Source organism: Seriola lalandi, unplaced genomic scaffold, assembly GCF_002814215.2.
Source record: "Seriola lalandi dorsalis isolate HSWRI2012SDOR001 ecotype SW California unplaced genomic scaffold, Sedor1 jcf7180002054879, whole genome shotgun sequence".
NCBI classification, from domain to species: Eukaryota; Metazoa; Chordata; class Actinopteri; order Carangiformes; family Carangidae; genus Seriola; species Seriola lalandi.
In genome coordinates, this window is record NW_019525432.1 from 616,549 (window position 1) to 630,910 (window position 14,362).

General features: G+C 42.2%; 1 protein-coding gene across 3 annotated transcripts in view; it reads right to left on the minus strand.

Annotated features, from left to right (window-relative positions):
• Window positions 1-10,282, minus strand: part of adcy2b (adenylate cyclase 2b (brain)) — a 49,129-nt gene extending 38,847 nt beyond the window's left edge. For 2 of the 3 annotated variants that reach the window (XM_023428506.2, XM_023428505.2), the window contains exons 1-2: window positions 9,158-10,281; window positions 1,639-1,836 (exon numbers count right to left, since the gene is read on the minus strand). In XM_023428506.2, coding sequence (XP_023284274.1) covers window positions 1,639-1,836; window positions 9,158-9,421 — 462 coding nt within the window. In that variant the 5' untranslated portion in view covers window positions 9,422-10,281. Of the gene's footprint in view, window positions 1-1,638; window positions 1,837-9,157 lie in introns of all 3 variants that reach the window. The other variant, XM_087179919.1, reaches the window with a different exon arrangement.
• Window positions 10,283-14,362: the final 4,080 nt, after the last annotated feature.

Consider the following 14,362-nt stretch of genomic DNA (forward strand, 5'->3'; position numbering starts at 1 on the left):
GCTCCAGTTCTCTCGTATGTCTTTTTACTTAGTTATTTCCCACCTGCCTCTGCTGGAGTCTCGACTGTGTTTACGTGCTTAACAATATACCTCGTCGATATATCTCTTCAGACGGCACATAAGCCATCATTTTTATGAAAGAAGATATTGTATGACATTTTTTATATCCTGCATGCCTTTAACAAACTGGCCATCTCTAAAATAATATCTCTAAATAAATTCTGGAGCAGATATGATCTGTTAACACAGACCCCTGATGCAACCTGTGGACTACCTGTTATGAAACGGGCACAGAGCCGGCTGCTGGCACAGGCGGCTCAGACACCGCGCCGCAAACTGTTGCAGGAAAATAAATAAATTCTTATACTCAAATAAAAAAAACGACGCAGTGATACAGTATATACAGACTGCAACGTGTGTGTGTGTGTGAGATCCATGTTTCCATTGCATTACATTCATTCATGTTCCTGCTTGTTCAGGCAACTCACTGGCAATCCTTACGCATAGCTGGCATAGTGTGTGGGTAGTACCTTCATTAATTAGATAAAACTTCTAATTTAATGGTAAATGAGCTTGAAATTCAAGGTTCAAATATGCAAATTCATACAACAAATTCATTTGGAGTAGTCTAACCTTCTTCATTCAAGTCTTCAAGCTCCATTTGATGTGGCCAGACAATTGCTTTTCTCACTGAGTGTTTAAAAAAGGATAAAACCCAGCTGCTACAGATGAGCGTACAAAAGTCTACAACACCAGATGTTATTTATTTTTTCAATTCTTTCCCTCCTTTCTACTGTTTTCACCCTCAGACCTGGGAGCACTTTCAGCAGGTAAGCCAGTGCAGGTGCTGCACTGCACACTCCAACTGTCTGGAGAGGCACGGAGGAAGTTAATGGGATATCAACTGCAGCATTGTAGTCCCGCGGGTGTCTGCCTGCAATTAGGGGTGAGCATGAGGGGAGTAAAAAAAGCTGTTCATATCTGTTAAGGGGGCATCATCCGTTCATATCCAAACAATGCATTGGTATTTGGTTACTCCTCTAGTCTGTCCTGAGCCACAGTAACACACTCCCGGCAACCCCAGCTAAACAAAAGTGACACACACTATTTGAAAATACAAACATAGCACGAATCCAATGTGTCTTGTATTGTTGTTGTATTATTATTGTTGTCCAAGTACTGAAGCAAAGCAGCAAAACATGTTTACGTTAGAACAAAAAAACAGCATGTTTCCTCATCTTACTCCTAAAACTCTACATAGCAAGACAAGAGCGATGCTGTGTCTTTATCTTCATGTCTTCTACGTGACTCACCAACTTGCACGGATGCTAACTGTTCACCTTGGACATAGCTAGTTTTATGGCTAGCTTCTAGCTTTAACCTCAGTCTTTTATAATATCCTTTTGTGATGTCACGGTATCATGTACATAGGGATCAGGTGAATATTTAAGACACCTTTACAGGTCAACTGGAAACAATTAAAAGTTGCCTGGAGCTTAGCGAATACTCAACTGAACTGTACAACCAGACCTGCAGTAGCTATAACCAAGCCCGTAGATGTTCTTTGAGACACACACATCCAGATACACACATCCAGATACACACACACACACACAAAACAAACACACATTTATCTACCTGATCCCACGGACTGAGTATCCCTCCTGAGAACATGAACAGGTAACCCATGGTGACCAGACAGGCCCATATAAGGAGAGAGAAGAGGCGGAGCATCCGCTTGAAGACCGACTCAATGCAGACGAGGATGAAGATGGACAGGAAGAGGATGAGAGCGGCCGGCACCGTGATCAGGAACGCCAAGTGGTCCTCTGTTGTCTGGAGGGAGAGAGAGAATTATTGATTTATACAGTTGCAGATGAAAGTGATTGGAAAGCGATTTTCAGTACATGCCTGTATGGATAGTCGACAGTTTACACACCTATACACGTTGCATTAATATAGTAGTGAGGACCCTCCACTAGGTACATTTGTAACCACTGTGGGAATCGACTAGCAGCTCTAAAAAGTCATGTACTCTGATTATACACTAGCACAAAGTCTGTTAAACTGTTGGACCAGAGAAAGACCAACCAGAGACACTAGAGGCTATTTGTAAGTTTCCTCTGCCACCAAATGTGGTTTCTTGCCAGGAACGGGTGGTGGAGTTTCAGCCATTGTTGTGTTTACAAGACAAAAGGTTAATAATACAGCCTCTGAGCCGCACTACGTCCTCAGGGAAGATTGAAGTCGCTATTTAATGTGCTAACTTCACTAGAAGAAAAGACATGATAGAGACAAGAGTTAACATTAATGCTGCTTTCCACCACTGGAGACAGCTCTTAGCGAGTAAAGGAATTAAGTTTTTCATCTAGACTGGTAAGTAAACACTTGCTAATGCTAACTTTCGCTATGTAGCAATAGCAAAACTTACAAAGAATTCCTTTAAGGAGTCCTAAAATGCTCTAAATACCGACTACAGATCAGTTGACCCAAACATTAACCGTAAAACCAACTAATATGGTCAAAATAACAAAATGTCTGCATACTTTAGGAGAACTCCCCATAACTTTGTATCTTAATGAGGACATTATGTGCTCAGGGGGATGGAGGTATGGCACGACACACACACACACACACACGCACAAACAGCACAAACAGACGGCACGCAGATCAGCAGACAGACAGTCTAAGCCCAGAGAATGTGCTACAGCATCACTTCTGCGCTCACACTGTCAAAGTCAGCATTTACAAACCGTCAAAACACACACACACACACACACACACACACACACACACACACTCTCTCTCTGTCTCTTTGACTTGGACCAGACCTCCCTCACCCACCCTCTCCTCCTCTCCAGCAGAGAGCCCCTTCCTAACTCTAAGTCTAATGTCATGTTTACACTCCAGGAGGATGCACGCTGCACAAAACACAAAACTGTCCGTCCCAACAGTTGACTTGGAAAAAAAAAGAGACGAGGCTGCTGTAGCTTTTTTCTAAGAAAGGCAGTTCAGTTTTTTGTTTTTTTTTCTTCTCCACCTTGAGAGGATATTGACTCTTCTTCCTTGAAACTTCACATAGCTGTCAGAATTTCTTATTTGTTGAAGATGATTTCATGTATGACGAAATAACACACTCGCTATCACCGCACTATTATCTTCACCGCGCTTTCATGGAGGGATGGATGGTTCTCGTGTCAATTAAATAAAGAGAGACTGCAAAATTGTGAACCAAAGTTTGTTCAGTTATCTGGTGAGATTCACGTAACTTCTCTTTGTGATAAATCATTCGTGCTAACAGGAGGAGACTGCAACACCTTTCAGTTCCCACCATCATGTCTTCCTCCCATTTCTTACCTGTCCGTAACCTCTGTATGTGCATGTGTCCTCAACATATTTCTAACTATACAGAAACAACTTTTGATTTTCAGTGATAAACGCTTAAAAAAATCCCATCACTCGCAAACACGCACACACACAGAAATGCAGGCAGGGTATGAATAAAGGACTCTCTTAGCCCTTTTTTTCCCTCTTCAGCGTGTGTTAAATTATGGAACAGTGAGCAAAATCACCATCATTTGCTCAGAGAGACTGTGAACGCACGGCTTCCACACACACAGCACACTCTCACAGACCCGATCCTACCCGACACCCACGTAAACCATTTTAAGTAACTCCAAAGTCATGATTGCACTGACAGGTCCGGCAGCTGTAAATGTTAAATTAGCAAGCTGCTGTACGATTAGATGTCACCAATTTTACAGTAAAATGAACATCAGTGTGGGCACAGAAATGCGTTTGACTCTCTTAGCCTGCAATTCACTGGAGCAGCTTTTATGTAACAGAATGAAAAGATGCCACAGGCTCACCCTTGAATTTGTGGCTGATTTGACAGTTTATTGACTGGAGCTAGAGAAATAGCAAGAAGCTATTTGGCCGGAGCAAACGCAGGAAGAGAGCGTTTTGCTGTGTATTAATGAAGCAGCGTGATGTAGCAGAAGTAGTATGAGTCAGGGTCTGGCGAAGGGATCCCATGGGACCTGGTTGCTGACGCCACGCCAGCTATACAGTAAGCCTGAAGCACGGGTTGAATCCTAATGAGGATGTAAGCAAGACTGCAAACCCACAAGAACACCAGAGGGGTACCTCGGTGACAGAGACCCGTCCTTCGGTGTCAAAACTCATTTTGTACAAACTGTATGCTCACACACACATACATGCACACACAGGTTAGGGAGCAGAGGGAGCTGCTCTCTCTCACTAAGGAAAAAAAAGAAGCATCCACACTTTTGCACATTTCTCACTGCAGGCCATTTAATCCTGTTAAAACCCCCTTTGAAACCATTTAAAGCCATTTCCCTCGACATGGCATGGAGGGAGGGAGTTGTGCCTGCCTGCCATAATGTACTGCATTGTCACCCAGAACAATTATTTCCTATTTTAACCCTGTCTGGCTTATCCAGCTATTATACTGGGAGGAAAAGGGGGGAACATGGAGACAGCAGCAGCAGCAGCAGCAGCAGCAGCAGCAGCAGCAAGCCAGAAAGAGACAGAGAGATGCAGTAATGTAATTACTCAGCAGTGAAATGACACAAACACACCAAATACACTATGTCAGTGAGTGAGAAGAAGGCGAGAGGTGGCACAGGAGGAGCCAGTGTTGAAATCATGACGGTGTGTATGTACTTTCCGTGTTTTGGTGCCTGTTGAATATTTATCCTGCCTGATGAAGCAGCGTCCGTGGCTGGACTTTCTTCAATCTGCTCTCAGCCTGGTTATGAAAATCATCAATAATCAACAAACCTTTCCTCGAGTGCTCTATTTGCAGTGTGGAGGTACATTAACAGACTTTGCTAAAACAGGTCAAAGGTTGTAGAGCAGCCATGTATATGAACAGAAAGATTATGATATGAATTATTAAAATTAGCTGGAAGCATCACGGCAGCGTGAGGACCGATTGTAATGAAAGGACAAACACAATACAAAACTTGCTTTATCATGTATAATGATCTTGAGAAATGTTGTTCCTTCAAGTGTGTGATTGTACATCCGTTCACCACAGCACCCCAGGGGTCGACTTTCTCAGTACAGGGTGAAGAAACAGTCGTTTCACAATCACACAGAAAGATGCCAGAGGGCAGGAGCAGCGCGATGTCACCGCTGAGAGGATCGAACCAGTTTGGAACGCATTCGTACAAGTGAAGATTCCCACCAGCCACACAATAAATGACATACATGTGAAGGAAAGGCCATGGAAATGTGGTGATATGGGCCCTTATGAAGCTCTAAATAAGGAAGTGGCTGAATTATGAATAATAAGAATTTCGAAGAAATCTAAATTAGACTTTAATGTAGACGACCACAGTGTGTTTTCCATTTCCAGTCAACAGTCACTTTGTTCTTTTTTAGTTTGAACATGATTATTCCCTAACCTTGTTGTTTATTACTCTGATTCATCATTTTAACCAGAACAACGTTTCGCTAACCTTAACACCCTGCTTACATCAGAGCAAAGACCCTTTGACTAAATCTAGCCAAGTTGTTTTTGTGTCTAAACCTGACCAGACTTTAACCGCAGCATTGTCAAATCATAAAACTGATTTATGTTTCAACAGGGATTTGTAACAGATTCGGAAAGCACAGACAAATGAGGCAATCCTTCAGATGGAGGCTTTCAGATCACATTGAATCCATGTAGTCCTTAGTACTTACACCAAGGTCTCCTACCGCACTGAAGCTTTAGTGATGTGCATCACCGTCACCTATAAGATGCTTTGGATGAAAGCGTCTGACAAATGAGAAAATGTAAATGCAAATCGACCACAAATAGAAACAGTACAACTAAAAAGAAACACAACACCAGACGGACGAAAAGATGCACTTGAGTTGTTTCGATTTGTCTCATACTGCCGCTTCGATTGTGACTATTCTTTGTTGAATGTGTCTCTTGTGAATTCCTAAAACTTATAGAGGTGTAACACTAAAACAACGGAGTGGTCCTTTAATGTGATATTTTCCTGTAGCACGCTGATATGAGATGTAACTGAGGGCGGTATAATTCAAAAGTAAAGCTAAGGGGATATCATGTAAGGAGATCAAGGCTTTTTTTTTTTTTTGCCCAGAAAGTAAAATGAAGATCTTTTTTAAAGATTAAACTCAACATTTTTGTATGAAGTCAGAATTTGCATGTACAAGATTCGTCCTTTGAAGTGTTGCAGCTCTACTTCACCACATTCATTCACCTTCCTGCCCCCCGAGTGACAGATTGGTGATCCATCATTACAAAAACACCCTGCTCTCACAGCCCTGCATCTATCAAACTCCGGATGAAATGGAAATAAATCAATGTTTTGCAGATGTTACTGATGTAATATCAACCAACTCTGAAACCGCAAAGACGAACAATACGTTGCAAATGATCATTAACTACCAGAAACTGAAGTCAACACTGGGGTCAATAGTAAACAATACCGATGTAATCAATGAAAATAATGTGAGCTGTTTTATCCAATTTATAGATTTCCAATGTTCCATCACCAGACGTAATATCGATCCCTATTAAACTGTCAAATGGTGTTTAAAATGTCATTTGGTTAACATACTGCCATGTGACTGCGAGAGACTCACACATGTTTGGGCATGCTAACACACACACACACACACACACACACACACAAACACACACACACACACACATGCACAAATACCTACACACATTCCAATCAATACTTCAAGGCAACAAGAAAAAACAAGATGAATAATCTTCTCAAAAAATTGCAGATTAGCCTGTGAAGGAAATGAGAGACTTCCTCAGATAAACACACCCAAACAACACACAAACATGAACACGCATAGCAAGCATATACATGTACATACCCACACTCCCCAGGTATACACACACACACACACACACACACACACACACACGGTGCAGTATGGGTGGAGGAGTCTTTGTCTTAAAAACACCACATTGTCCCACTCCAGCCCTGATCTGTTGGGAAAGATTAAAGTGTGCAGTCATTTCGGGAGCATTAGTGCTGCTTTGGTTGGGTTTCTGTCGGCTCACTGATAAAGCCAGAACACTTACAACAACATCCTCCCCTCCCTCTGCCGCCCAGCCCCAAACCCACCCTCTATTTATTCCTGCCATTCTTCTACGTCCAGCAGTAATAAATACACATGCCCCGCCGAACAACCACTACATGACTATAGACAAATCTGTCTGTTGTTTAATAGAAACAAATAGGGAAAAAAATGTGATGGATACTGTGAGTAATGAAAAATTATTAGGGGAGATTGCAATCAACCTGTGACCCAAGTGTAGAGGAAGAAGATGAGTCGAACATGGGGAATTAAATCGACCCGCCCGGGTAATAAGTCATATTGATGTGTCTTAAATAGAAGTAAAGGGATTGATTAAGGTGGAGGTTCTCCTGGGAATGACCACATTACAGAGTTCAATTGAATGTTGCAGGACTTCAACGACAGCGTACCGGCGCTACTTTGAGAGCAAATGAAGCACACACACACACACACACAAACACACAAACACACACAAGAGTCTACAGCTTGCCCTGAACATACGTACAGCAGCAAAAACAATCATTTTGAAACAACAACAACCTCAGCAATGAGTGGGCTTCCTTTTGTACTCCTATTTCATAAAAAAACTGAAAAGCTGCACTTGAGAAAACAATAGCTTGTGTTTGTGGTTGAGTGTTTGTGGCCAAAACAACACTTTTCTCTTGACAAAAGCACCAACACCCACACAGCCGCGAACTCATCTCTCATCCCGCTCTTGATCCGCTCTGCAAACCCGACGTTGCAATTTAAAGTGCCGCTTCACATATAATCATACGCGTGCACATCGGCCTCCCCGTCTCATCCAGTCTCGTGCTAGAACCAAAACTCTTCTTTTGTTCGGGCTCTCCTCTGTGATCCTTACAAGAAGGCTACCATCTGATACTTAAAAATGGTATATACAGCTTGTAGCAGGACTTTTTATGGCACTGTAATAAAATATACAGAGTTCCTCAGCATTAAAAACAAACTGTGGCCTTTATTTTGACAGATTTTGAACTTTTTAAAAATGCATTTTAGTTTGTTGATCAGTACGGTTCATGGTCTTACTCCATGACTGCAGTTCTGGTCATCGCTTGTAGCTGAGAGAACTTCTCAACACTTCTCAGAGTACTGCAGAAACAACAAGTGCAGTACTGATGTGTGATGCGTTCATGATTCATTTCTAGAGGTGGCACGCTTTCTTGTCCTGCTGCTGATCACTGCTCATATTAGAGGAATAGCTCAACATTTTGGGGATTGAAGTTATTTGCTTTATTTTGCTGAAAGCATGAAAAGAAGAATGATTCTTCTCTCATGTCTGAATATGTAGCTGATGGAGCCCAGAGGTATTTAGCTTAGCTTAGCTTAGCACAAAGACCGGAAACATTGGGAAACAGCTAGCTTGGCTTGGCTCTGTCAAAAGGTAACAAAACAAAATCGACCTCCTAGCACCTCCAAAGCTCACTACTTAACACACTATGTCTTGTTGTTTCATTTTCTTTTGGTCAAGAAATTGTCCGGTGCATAATGCCCCCGGTAAAACAGCAATGTTATTTTTACACTTTGGCTAAACAAACAAGCTGTAACATATTAATTAGTTAGCTTTAGATTTGTTATCATTAGACAGAGCCCAGCTAGCTGTTTCCTCCCTGTTTCCAGTCTTAATGCTAAGCTAAGCTAACTAGCTGCTCACTCCAGCTACATATTTACTTCACAGAAATGTGAGTGGTATCAATTTTCCCATCCAAGTCTTTTTTTTTTTTTTTTCAAATGATTGAGTGTATTTTCTAACATGTTGACCAATTCCTTTAAATACCAAGTTCTTCTATTTATTCCAGTGTCTCAGTAACAAAGTTAAGAGAGAAAAAAAACCCATCTAAATGTGAATAAGTCACAGATTAAGCTGTTTGTTACCATAGTGAAAACATACAACAATGACAACATTTCCTGTTAATTGGTGTGTGGCATTTATTTCTAAGATAAAACTAACCTCCTCTTTCTGGATAGATTAACTTACCCACACCTCTGCACGCACACACACACACACACACACACACACACACACGCACACACAGTCACACACACTCTCACTCACCAGTCCTGAAGCAAAGAACACCGCCAGCAGTGCGAGGCAGGTTCCCATGACGATCAGCAGCAGGAACACGATCAGCGGATGCTGCTGGCTCATTCTGTAGTAAGATTCATACAGCCAGTCCTGGGGCTTCTCGCCCTCCACACACACCTCGCCCTGGAACCCCGGGCACCCGTCCCCAAGGCTCTCGGGCCCCTCTGCAACCTCGCCTCCATCGTTCTTCTCCAGCAGGTAACGTCCGCGGGTCCACAGAGCCTCCTGCCACATGGGTAGCTGCCTCTGGAAGGATGGTCCTGCTTTCTTACTGACCAAAACACGTGTGCACGGAAGTGACCGGGGTGAAGGATACTTTCACTCCCGCTCCTCCTCGCCCACCCTGGGCAGTACACCTCTTCCTCTTCTTCTTTTAAAAAAGTTTGGTCAGCTGATGGATGGACAGCTGACTGAAAGAGAGCCAACTTTTCAGCTACTCCAGTTTCCCTTGCATCTTCTGCCACTCCTCCTGCTTGAGGTGACAAACTCAGTAGGGACTGTGTAAAAACAGATCTTCTTCTTCCTCCTCCTCCTCCTTCCAGAGAAGATGGTCAGACACCAAAGAGGAGAGATGAGACTTCCCTTCCTCTTGCTTCTCCTTCTTGTTTGCTCTGAATGTTTGGTCAGTCAGACAGAGAGCAGGCAGCCTCTGCTTACTGCTCAGCGCTGTGTCTGCGATGAGGCAACATGTTACTCTGCTGAGGTGCAGATGAGGACTGAGAGAGAGAGAGAGAGAGAGAGAGAGAGAGAGAGAGACAGAGAGAGACAGAGAGAGAGAATGTGTATAACTGGGAGGGAGGAAAAGAGAGCAAGAGGAGAGAGGGTGTGTACCAATGTGTGTGCTGGGAAGAGCTGGTGGGTAAAAGTGTGTGTGTGTGTGTGTGTGTGTGTGTGTGTGTGTGTGTGTGTGTGTGTGTGTGCTGCACCTTTTAGAGCAAGTGGAAATGTGTGAATGGTGATGTGTGAGATTAGCTAATGTGAAGAAACTGGTGTATGACTCAAGACAGTGTGTGTATGTATGTGTGTGTGTGTGTGTGTGTGTGTGTGTGTGTGTGTGTGTGTGTGTGTGTGTGTGTATGTGTGTGTTTTTTCAAGGTGCAGAAAAAGGAAGAGACTTGGAAATTTACATAAGAGAGAACGCAAAGACAGTTTGAAGTTGGCAGAACAGGAGAAGTGAATATGTGTGTATGTGTGTGTGTGTGTGTGTATGTGTGTGTATAAGAAAAGCAGAAAAGTGAGTGAGTGAGAGACGGGTTGTAACAGCTGTGTTATACCAGGAAGAGCAGCAGCGCGTAGAGGGAAAGAGAATAAAATGGCATCCAGCAGCCGGCGACGAGATAAAGAAGATTGGTAAGAAAAACACACAGAAGGCGGAAGGACGGAAAGGAAGAGGAAGAAGAAACAAAGTCAGGAAGGAAAAACCTCAGGAGACGGAGAGAGTGTGGGAGGAAGAGAGATTGGTGCTTCAAACGGGTGGGGGAGGGGGGGGGCTGGTAATGAGTGAAAGTTTGTGACTGTCAGAGTGAGTGTGTGTATGTGTGTGTGTGTGTGTGTGTGGTGGGAGTAAAATACGATCTGATGAAACAAAGTCCCAATATTCCTCTCCTCCGTCCGTCTCTCATTTCTCTCTCTCTCTCTCTCTCTCTCTCCGACTTCTGTTCTGCCACGGCAGGCTCCCTCTCTTGCCATGCCACATGTGATGCTCTGTGAAGTGTGAAAATGGCCGTGCCACTTCAGTGTGTCATGTCCACATAGTTTCTTTGTAGCACGCTAACGCAGACAGAGAGAGGAGCAGAATCTGTACACAAAGGCTGCGAATAATAATTACGGTTCATAAAACTGAATGTCATATTTCGAAACTGTAGACTTCATATCTGAGTCTTTGTCTTATCCAGAGTGAGAGGGAATGAGCTTCTGTCCCAGAGCAACAGAAATTACAAGCAGCCATAAGCAAAGCAACAAACATGCCGTCCCCTGTGAATTACGCACCCACCCTGTGGACAAACTGGTAACAACTTGTACAGACTGTACAGACACACAAGAAGCTCTGTGAAGCTGTACTCCAGACTCAGATAACATATGTAGTGAAGTCTTTGAAGGAATTTAATCAAAAGGTATTAAGTGTATTTCATCACATTTAGTGCGTGAATTCCTGACTTATTGCCAAAAACATGTTTTGTGACTTTAACCTTTGACCACCAAAATCCATTCACTTCATCGTTGAGTCCGAGTGATTGTTTGTGCCAAATTTGAAGAAATTCCCTCCCGATGTTCCCGAGATATTGCCTTCAAGAGAACGGGACGTCATTAGGATTCTTCCTCCGGGGACACTGAACACCCTCTACGAAATGTTATGACAATCCATCTAATTTTTGTTGAGACACTTCACACAAAACCAAAAATGTCAACCTCATGGTGCCACCAGAAGAAAAGTCAGGAGATCACCAAAGTAATTAGGATTCATCCTCTGGGGACCATAAAGGTCTGTATTAAATTTCATGGCAATCCATCATGTGGGCCAATCATCCGAGAAATCAATAGACTGGCCGACATGGACATTACTAGACCCCTGCTGCTAGCATGGCGACACAAATGCATTTCCACAGCCCATTTACAGCACTTGTGTTGCCTTGTTTTTGATTGATTGCACACATAATATAGTCAGAACATGTCGCACTGATGGTCTAGAGGGCAGATTATTACAACATTATTACAACAAGAACATCGTATTTCATCTTATTCCAGCTCTCGCTTCCCGACCCGTCAGTGTCATTTTGAAAATAATAATAAAATCTTAGACAAATGGCCAAGTTGTAAAAATCAGATTGCCAATATGTATGAAGTCACGTGTGAGAGAAGAACGAACACATGAATAGACTCACTCAGGATTCATATTAGTTTGTGGAGGATATTGAGGTTTGGATCTTGGATCAACATCGGTACAAACAAACTGGAATCCCAGAGTGCAAAGAACAAAGCAGTCGTGGCCGTTCAATGTTCGTGTCACTGGAGAAAGAAACAAAAAAAAACCGAACATTTTATAGCAATTTTCAGACAGAGCGTAGAGCAGGGAAATCAATTACCGTGGAGAAGGGGACATGGTGATAAATTCATAGAAAATCACCATCCAGTTGGCTAAAGTAATGGCAGTAATGACAGTGATAATGATTCACACATCATCATGTCCTGCTGCACATCAACCCCAAAGTAACCAACTCATTTTTCACTTACACATTTAGAGTCAGACATAAGAGCTGGGGGAGCTCTGCAGAAGTGTTAAATCAAACACATTCACCGTATAACCATTAATATACACTATGGGCTATTCTGTTATTTCTATCATAAAATTAATGACTTCTATAAATAGAAATGTTCATGTTCATTAGTCACATTTCAAAAATACAAAACTCCATGCAGGTCAGTAAGCAGTGGTTACCTTGACTACAATTCTGTGGGCTAATTAATAAAATACTGTACAGCTGTGATGTTATTAGGATTTAAATCTATTGATTTTTTTTTTTTAAATGCCCTAGCACTAGCAAAACTCAAAAATCGCTCAGTGCAGATTTTATTTTGTTCACAGTAAAGTTCAGAGTTCTTGTGTGCTAACACTAGCTATCTGTTTACTGCCATCACAGTCTACTATGAACAACTCTATATGGCATTAGTGTTTACTTTATAGTATTTGGCAACAGGTTTGGCTACAGCTAATGTTTATTACCATCGTATCACTGTAGCTAACACATTATCAAACAGTTGCCGACCTACAAATCCTTTTTCTAACAGCAATGTTAGCATTTGTCTGGAGCTGAGTTTATAGCCCCCTGACAAATGTAGCACTCACATTTTAGCTCTGTTTTGGTCGTAATTACAGAAGGTTTTTCATCTTTCCTTACCCATTAGCCGTTGATCCAGCTGTCTCTCAGGAGCTGATAAGAGAGGGATGGTTGTAAGACCTAGAGTCTACCTCTGTAAAGAAGAAAAAGATATTTTTGTTAGTACTGGGTAAAACAGTGTAATCGGTTCACTATTAAAAATATCATATAATGCTGCTTTAATTTTTTTTTTTTTAATTATGAGTAGTAGTATACTATTTTTCATATAATGTGATGTATTCTGTTTTGTTAACTTTCTTTTCAGCAGTTGTGAGTAATTATAGATACTGGAGTTATTTAAGTAAGTATCTACCACAGTGTATTATTCCTCTTAATTAGATAACAGAAGTTAAACTTAAGTAACACGTTAAAGGTCCAGTAACTAATGTTTTATCACTCCAATTCAACACCACCACTAACTACAGTCTCAAAAACAGAGACAGATTCGGCTAGGCTGAATTTATTAAGGCCAGATGCTCCAGTGGTTGATCACCACATGAGGATCAAGTTCACGGTGTCAGTAACCTTCTGAATGTAAAGCAGGACGCTGCTGTAAAACCCTTCTGGAAAAGCAGAAAGCCCAAATATTTATTTTAGTAACGGGAACGGCGGCAGCGAGATAGAAGGGAGATGACTGATGCCGAGAGTCACGCATCGTAATAACCCAGATTCCCCTTGACAAGCTGATAGCTGTATGACATGATGTTTGATGTATTTACAGCCATCCAGTGTTGCTCACTCTGCCTCTTGTAAAAGTGTGAGTCTTGTGCTGTCCAGGCGGCTTTTTGCCCCCGTAGAAATTGGTGTGAATCTGTGTTTCATTGTGACATCAAATCTCCCTTCTAGTGATAAGAGGCATTTGACAAACATGTGATGAGGTCTTTATCTGCCGTGTTTGGTCTCTATGTCTGTTTTATCCCTGTGCGTGTGTGAGTGTGTGTGTGCTCTTACCATATTGCAACATATCATATGCTTCCTGCTTGGTTGCCTTGAATAAGCGTGTGTAATGTAATCTAATTAGGTCTGCCTTGACACAACAAAGACAAGATTAATGAACTGAGCTGAGCTCCTTACACGCAGGCACACACACACACAACCCCCATGATAGTTTAGCAATATGTGTGTTTGTGTGTGTGTGTGTGTGTGTGTGTGTGTGTGTGCAAGTGAGAGACAGCTTGAACTGTGAGGCGTTTTCCTTTACTCAACCTGTCCTTCGTTGACTGTGATAGATGTTGTTTTTTTTATTAGGCCGTGAGTTATGTTACTCAAATTAGGGGAATCCCACTCTTTATCATCAACA